Source organism: Auxenochlorella protothecoides (genome assembly GCF_000733215.1).
Source record: "Auxenochlorella protothecoides strain 0710 unplaced genomic scaffold scaffold111, whole genome shotgun sequence".
NCBI classification, from domain to species: domain Eukaryota; kingdom Viridiplantae; phylum Chlorophyta; class Trebouxiophyceae; order Chlorellales; family Chlorellaceae; genus Auxenochlorella; species Auxenochlorella protothecoides.
The window spans coordinates 37,887-45,331 of record NW_011934289.1 but is presented as its reverse complement, the minus strand read 5'-3'; the positions used below and the strand labels follow the sequence as shown (position 1 = coordinate 45,331).

The window sequence follows — 7,445 nt, the reverse complement described above, 5'->3', positions numbered from 1 at the left end:
TGAGTGTGAGTCTGTGGCGAGAAAGTTGCGGTCACGACAGTACATGAGATTGTGGACGGGGCCCGGGAGATCCATTGCGCATGTCTGTAAGCCCGAGGCAACACCATTTCCCAGCCCATCCCACCCGCCTCAAGCTTCCACGCGCCTCGGCCACCCCCGCAGCCGGACACGTACATGGCGGAGGTGCTGGCGGCGGTGTCGCGCTTTCCAGACATCGAAGAGGTGGAGCTGGGGGCCGACGGGCGGTGGCGGCCGGTGGGCCGGGCCTGCGGACCCTTCGACATCGGGGACGGCGTGGAGGGCGCCGCGGCGGCGATCGCTGGCGCGGCGAGCGGCATGCCCGCGGGTTCGGCGAGGGTGAAGGCGGAGGCCGACGCGGCGGAGGGCGCGCCGGGCAGCGGCGGCGACGACGGCGCCGCGAGCCTCGCCGTGGACAGCGAGACCGACGAGGAGGAGGAGCTGCGGGCCGCCGCGGCCGCCGTGAAGAACCTGGCCAGGCCCCAGGTGCGTGGCGGGGGTGGTGGGTGGGTGGTCGTGCTTGGAATCGGACGCATGGGGCTTGAAGGGGGGGGCCTGGTCGACGGGCTGCAGTCGCGGGGTTGAGTCCCTTTCCTACCTCCTGCACTCGAGCACCCTCTCCGCTTGGTGCTCGCGGCGACCTCCCCCCGACCACACCCAACACCCATGTCCAGAAACGGGCGGCGCCGGAGGTCATCGACTTGCTAGACTCCTCGGACGACGAGATGGCGGCGGCCAGGGCCCCACGGCCAGTCCCGCCCGCCACAGCGAATGCACGGGCCCCGCCCCCCTCGCCGCCGACCATGGAGTCGAGTGGCTCTGGGGCCTCCCGCTACCAGCAGCCCAGCGCGCCCTCAGGCGCCTCCACCTCCCTCCGCCCGCTGTCCCATGCGGCCCCGGCGCCGCCGCACTCACGCGTGCTTGGGAGTGTGGAGGCAGGCCAGCAGCAGGGGGATCCCCCCGGCTCCTGTCTCCAGCCAACCAGCGGCTTCACGCTGGCCAGTGGCGGCGGGGACGGCAGCTCGGGCTTCCTCCCTCCACGCTCATTGGCGGCCCCCGCCGGCAACCCGGTGTGTACCCCGCCCCTCCCGCTGGCACCTCCAAACGAGGTCACACTGCCCGTGCCCAGGCAGGTCGGCGCGTCCCGCCTGCGCCTGCCGCCGCAGCCGCCGCACCACCTGCCCGACCACCTGTTGGACGCGGCGGCCGGCGCGCAGCTGTCACCCAGCACGCGTGCGGCGGCCAACGCGGCGCGCGAGGCGGCGGCCGCCAGCCGGGCATTTGGCGCCGTGCCGATGCACGGCTTGGGGCCCCCGGACTGGGCTGGCCTGCAGGCGTCGGGGTACGACGCGTGCATGGCGCCGGCCTCAGGCGCGCTGCCGACCTGGGACCCGTTCCAGGCGCTGGCGCGAGGCGTGCTGGCGGGGGCGGGCGGGCCCGCGCCGCCCAACGGCATGGTGGACCTGCAGCGGCTGATGGGCGGCGCGGCGGTCACGGGATTGCCGGGCGGGGCGGCCACGGGATTGCCGGGCGGCGCGCCGCCGATCTCCGTCCCCGGCCTGCCAGCCATGAGCCCCTCCAATGCCCAGGCCTGGCTGCTGTCGGCCTACCAGGCCATGACCAAGGCGCAGGCGCCCACGGCGGGGCGGCCTGGGTTGTCCCCGGAGAAGGGCGGCGTGGACGCGGGCGGCCAGCCGGTGGACGCTCCGGCGCGCAGCGCAGACGCGGGGCGCGGCGCCGACGAGGGCCTCGGCGTACCCGCGCCGGGCAGCTCCGGGGAGGCGTGCAGGCCGGCGAGCGCGGCGCAGGGGGGTGCCACTTCGGGACTGAGCGTCCCCGGACCCGATGCAGCCAGCGCTGCTTCGGTGCCGCACGACCCCGGCCCCAGCCGGGGATCTGGAGGTCAGGCCTCGCCGCGGACGCCCTTCTTGGCAAGGGGTGGCTCCGCCCAGAGCAGGGCAGACGGCATCGAACCAGCGGTCCTGACGTCCTCACCCGCCCCGGCGGGCTCGAGGGGGATGCCGTTCTGGCCAGGGAGCATGGTGCCGCTCGATCAGCCAGGCCTTGGGTCGCCGGCGGGCGATGTGTGAGGCGCTGGCCTGCTTTTTCATCCTGCCCCTTCTCACAGATACGACGTAGCCTTGACCGTTCTGAAAGCCTTGCACGCCCGACCTGACCCCTCCCTTGATGTCACAACATTCCGCACCCAGCAATGCTGCCCCAACCAGCGCGCGAGATTCCCCCATTTGACGGGGGCTGACCCCACCCCAGCGGGGCCCCCCACCACTTCCTCTCCTGCATTTTTAATAGCACAAAGGCAGAAGATCGATCAACCATTGACTCAGCTCCAGCTCACAGTGGATCACCTGGGAGCAGCAACTGCTCGGGGGAAGTGCCCTCCCCAGTGTCCCCGCGCCATGGGCGCGAAACAGGTGAGCCCTGTCGAGGGCAGAATTCCGAGTGCACATACATATGTTAGTGCAGAGCGCGAGCTGGACCCACCGCCACCTGGAGGCATCGACGCCCGGTCATGGGGTGAAGAAACGCCGGGCTGACTTTGAACCACTCTTCCTCAATCACCCTCCCAGAAGAAGAAGCTAGTGCATGGCGGGCGCAGCCAGGCCTGGCTGGATCGCCAGGACTCAGACACACGCCTGATCATGGAGGATCTACTGGAAAATTCTGCCTTTGAGGACATCGTGAAACCCTCGACTTCTGAGGGAGGGTACTCGTCCAATATCAGTGAGGATACAAGCACCGGGCTAGGGAATAGCACTGCGCGGAAAGGTGCGGCACGTCGCAGGGTCAGGCAAAACTTCCTGCTTTCTAAGAGGGCCGCTGAGCTCGAGCATCCGCTGGCCCACTCGGCGTCCTGGGTGACATTGCTGAGCAGCAGCGACGAGGAAGCCAGCCATGAGGGCGGCGAGGGCAGCGCCGGGGCGGGTCGGGGAGTGGACTCCCCTACAAGCCAGGCCGGCGGGAGTGCTGCCAGTCTGCAGGGGAGCGTGGCGCCCGGGATCATCAGTAGCACCTTGGCACAGCAACGCTTCCCGGTCGGTGGCACCGGCAAGCAGCCGGGAGCGAAAGCCAGGATTGCCAAGCCGATGGCAGCCAGTGCCCAGCGCAAGACGGTACAGATGAGCTCTATCGCCAAGACGCCAGGTGTGCGAGAGGGGCGGCGCTGGCATTGTCGTGTCAGTGCCGTGCCGGCTGATGTATTTGGCCACTGCTCGCAGGAGGGTTCCCTGCATGTGTAAGCATCAGGGCCAGAGGGTGGGTGGTCGCACCCATGTGCCCGCGCGCACAGCCGCCAAATCGAAAGCAGTCCGCCCTGCCTGCCAGATGGGCGAATGTTTTGCTGCGCTGGCTGTGTGTGTGACTGAGTTCCTGCAGCAGCACCACCCCGCACATCCAGGCCCCAGCGCCCACGACCTTCTTTCCGTTTCCACATCGAGTATTCCACCCTGAACCCCCCACTCACCCCCCACCCCGTCAACCAGGCTACAAGGCCGACCTGTCCATGGAGACGACCGAGGCGAAGCGGGCGGCGCGGTCGATGGCGCGCGGCTTCGACCTAGCTGCGGTCGACGCCTACTTCCGGCACGCTGTTGAGACGGGGCTGGAGCGCGGCGACCTGCCCGGCGTGAAGCGGCTGGAGCTGTGCCAGGTGCGCGCCCTGGCCTCCCTGTACGGCCTGGAGATCGGCGGCTCGCCCTCGCAGCCAGCCTTCGCGGCCACGCCGCGTACCGTGCTGCCGGCGGGGCGCGCGGCGGCGGCCGCGGAGATCATGCTGCACCAGTTCTCGCTGCGCGCTCGGTTTGGGGCCGCACTCTTGCTGGCCGAGGGCAAAGCCACCGGGAAGGAGAAAGCGGGGCGCCGCGACTCGCGCGAGTCGGTGGTGAACCGATTCGCGGAGGTGTATGCGCGGGAGCTGGGCCTGCGCGCGCCGCGCTGGGACGAGGAGCTCGTCGGCGAGCGCGCCGTGGCCGCGCGGCGGCTGGCCGCGGAACTGGGGCGCGGGCGGCCGGGCGCGGAGGAGGCGGTGCAGGCGCTGGTGGAGCGCGGGGAGGTGATAGCGGTGGGGAAGAAGGCCGCGAAGAAGAAGAAGGCGGCGGGAAAGCAGTTGGAACCACAGGAAGAGCAGCAGCAGCAGCAGAAGAAGAAGAAGAAGGAGAAGAAGGAGAAGAATCCGAGCCTGCCAGACCGGGGTGAGCGTGAGAGGATGGGGCACTATGATCTGGGTGGGGGGAGGGATGCTTAATGATGGGGCTCCCACCAGTGGGCGTATTATCATAATGCATGCTGTGGGCACGACTTGCCGTGCCTGGGAATTGCAGGCCACATAAATTATCCTGGAGAGCCCCGCCAGGCGACACTCATCTGCACCGAGCACATTGAGGGAGGGATGCTGGTTGGGCCAGCCTGAAGCCTGATAGCCTCGACGTACATGAGATTCTTGCCAACACAGCCCCTCCATCCCACCTGCAGGCCTGGCAGCCAAGCCCATGGTGCGTTTCGTTTCGGCGGGGACGCTGCTAGACAACGGGCCGTCCATTCTGCAGCCGCTGAAGCCGGCCACGTGGGAGGACGGGGCGGGCGAGGCTGCACAGGCGCACCCAGACTCCGGAGCCAGCAAAGCAAGGCTGGTGCTGGATGCGAGGCTGGCGGGCGGCGAGGGCCTCGCAGCCGAGCTGCTGCCCGTCCTGGAGGACACTGCAGGGGGAGGCGGGGAAGGAAGTGCACCCTTGTACCATAGGTGCGCGGCGGTGTGATCCACGGGGAAGCGGACAGGAGGTTTGGATCAAAAGGAGGACGGTTTCACATAGGAGAGGGCGGCAAGGACGGGGCGGAGAGGAGTTGCCTCTGACTTGGGAGGACAGAAATTGCAACTGTGTGGGCTCAGAGCTCGTGCTTGCTTGGACCAGTGCCCGATCCATGCTCCCTCAACCGCCCTGACGCTCACCTTTCTGCACCCCACAGCACGGCGCGGGGATTGGCGCTTCGCAGGGCGGCGGCGGTGGCGGCGGTGACTGCACCCATGCAGCAGCTGTCACTGGGGTTGACCAAGGGGCCTGGACTTGTGACCCTGGCGGGTTCAGGTGATTGCTTGGTTCCGTAGTGGGATGGGCCCCCCCTCTCCTATAGCCTGGTGGAGGGTAGAACTGCTTTGCGTTCCCAACCCTGCCCCTGAGGATGACTGTGAGGTCTCCATGGTAAGGTGTACTTCCCAGCCACCACATCATCCACACTCTGCCCACCTCCCAGACGAGGAGGTGAGCGCTCTTTTGGCGCTGCAGCCCATGATGACGAAGCAGGAAGCCAAGGCGGCCCGCAAAAAGGCGGCCCGCAAGGAGAAACTGGCCCTTGAAGGGCGGGCGGCGGCGGGTCTGCCACCACCGCCCAAGGCCCCCCAGCATGGGGGAGGGGCCAGGATCGAGGCCATCCCCTTGCCACCCCGGAAGGATAAGCAGAAGGTGGCCAAGAACATGGGTTACGGCCAGTTCGAGCGGCACACCACCGGCATCGGGTCCAAGCTCCTCAGCAAGTGGGGCTTTGCGGGCGAAGGTGCTGGGCTGGGCAAGGACGGAGTGGGGCTGACAGAGCCGCTCCTGGTGTCGCAGCGTGCGAGGCAGCGAGGATTGGGGGCGTAGGCGGGGCTGCAACCGTCACTCAACGAATGTTATGTATTTTGTTGTTGCCAAAACATGTATTCCTTTCCCCATGTGACCCATTGTTGACCCCGGAAGAGGCGCTCCTCCTGGTTCTGGTGTAAAGACACTTACAGTATTACATTCCGGCACAGATGGGACTCACAAAGCTTGCTCTGGTCGAGCATGGGACCTTTCGACCCCTTCACATCCATCCATTCAATTATTTGGACTGATTTCTGGTATCGATGTTGCGACCCACCCGGACCTCGTACGGAGCACGGGTCGCAAGGTTTTTCCGTGCTTTCTATCGCATAAGAAAGTTCCACACAGTCCCTCGGTAAATTTAAGTCTCCGGCCGTGCCCCGGAACGCTCCATTTCCCATTTCGACAATTTTCTTTTCTGTCGGAACTAAAAATTTCACCACGCTGCAGATATCACATGCAATTTTAGGTGGTGAAAGCAGCGAAGGAGGGCCCTCCGGCCTCGCTGTTGCGATGGTGCAGGCCGAGGATGCTGGCGCCCCGATGGGTGCGCCCCTACCAAAGGGGCTCAGGATGACGTTCCGTCTGGACGACGGAACCACCATCCGAAGCTCAGGGGAAGGCAAGGCTACCGTTCTCAAGGCCAGGGAGTCGTTTGCCGCGGGGTTGCTCTCCGAGACCCACCTCCTGCGAGTCCAGGCACTCCTGTGCGAGGTCCACGCTAAATTACCGGACGAGGGGCCCCTCAAGACGCTGTCCCTCAGCAGCAAGCGCAGTGCCGAGACTGATGTCGAGGTAGGCACGGGCATTCTGCTGCCCTGCTGGTTGGGGGCGTTGGGTGCTCCCCACATACCCTTTTCCCCTTGGGATGTGGTGGATGCACGCCCCAGCCAGCACTGCCCCGCCCACGTATCGATACATAACATGAAGAAAATCATAGTTGATGCCATCGACAGCACAATCACACGGACCCTTTACAGGCTCTGGACATCGTCTCTGCCAAGCGGTCGCATTCCCTGAATGGGCATGGACCGACAGCAGGTGCCTTGGGAGTGGCAGGGAAGGATGGGTCCAGCGCGGCCATGCCCAGAGCACATGCATGTTTGTGTAGTAGAGGGGAGACGGTGACGGTGTCTAGCGAGGAGGCAGTGGATCTGTTACAAACTGATGGGGACTGGAATCACCAGTCGGCATCCGTGATGAAGGTCCCAGCGTTTTATTCCTAAAGCACTGTGCGAGCCATCCCTCTCACGAATGCATTTCCGTGCTGAATGCTCCCCCCGTCGCGCGCCCATGGCCCACAGAGACGGCGTCGGCCCTGCCCTCGCCGCAGTCGGCTGCCCCCGCGCCCCTCGCCCCGCGCCCCATCGTCCCGCCTCCCGCCTACCCTGAGCCCTTTGCTGGCCGCTGCCTGGCCATGGTGGACAAGGTGATCACCGCCCTGGGGGGCCCCAAGGATGCCGCAGCGCTGGGCTTCACCGTGGCCGTGGACGCCAAGCTGGTGCCGGACTACTACACCATCGTGCGCAACCCCATCCACCTGGGCGAGATTCGCGGCCGCCTGCGGAAGTCTGCTTACGCCGATCCATCCGGCTTCTACCAGGTGGGGGGAGAGATGGCTGGTAGAATGAAAGGGGAGGGGGGGGGTGACGGGGTGACGTGATTCCTGCGGGCCGGCAACCCATGCTGTGAGCCTGTGCCCTGGATGCACTGCTGTGCTACATGAATGACCCTCATTGGGCCCGCGCCTAATCATGCAATCTGCATCATCACCTTGCTCAGACACCCCCCCCC

General features: G+C 66.4%; 2 protein-coding genes across 2 annotated transcripts in view; both read left to right on the top strand.

Moving 5' to 3' along the window:
- Positions 1-5,669, top strand: part of F751_0708 (hypothetical protein) — a gene marked incomplete at both ends in the record, with an annotated part of 7,734 nt that extends 2,065 nt beyond the window's left edge. Inside the window, 7 exons of the mRNA XM_011401422.1 lie at positions 163-504; positions 693-1,433; positions 2,607-2,760; positions 3,519-4,140; positions 4,487-4,774; positions 4,999-5,117; positions 5,284-5,669. Of these exons, the coding sequence (XP_011399724.1) occupies positions 163-504; positions 693-1,433; positions 2,607-2,760; positions 3,519-4,140; positions 4,487-4,774; positions 4,999-5,117; positions 5,284-5,669 (2,652 nt within the window). The remainder of the gene's footprint in view (positions 1-162; positions 505-692; positions 1,434-2,606; positions 2,761-3,518; positions 4,141-4,486; positions 4,775-4,998; positions 5,118-5,283) is intronic.
- Positions 5,670-6,224: 555 nt separating this feature from the next.
- The window catches only part of F751_0707 (hypothetical protein), a gene marked incomplete at both ends in the record, with an annotated part of 2,656 nt that continues 1,435 nt past the window's right edge, over positions 6,225-7,445 (top strand). The window contains 3 exons of the mRNA XM_011401421.1: positions 6,225-6,446; positions 6,632-6,692; positions 6,956-7,254. Coding sequence (XP_011399723.1) covers positions 6,225-6,446; positions 6,632-6,692; positions 6,956-7,254 — 582 coding nt within the window. The remainder of the gene's footprint in view (positions 6,447-6,631; positions 6,693-6,955; positions 7,255-7,445) is intronic.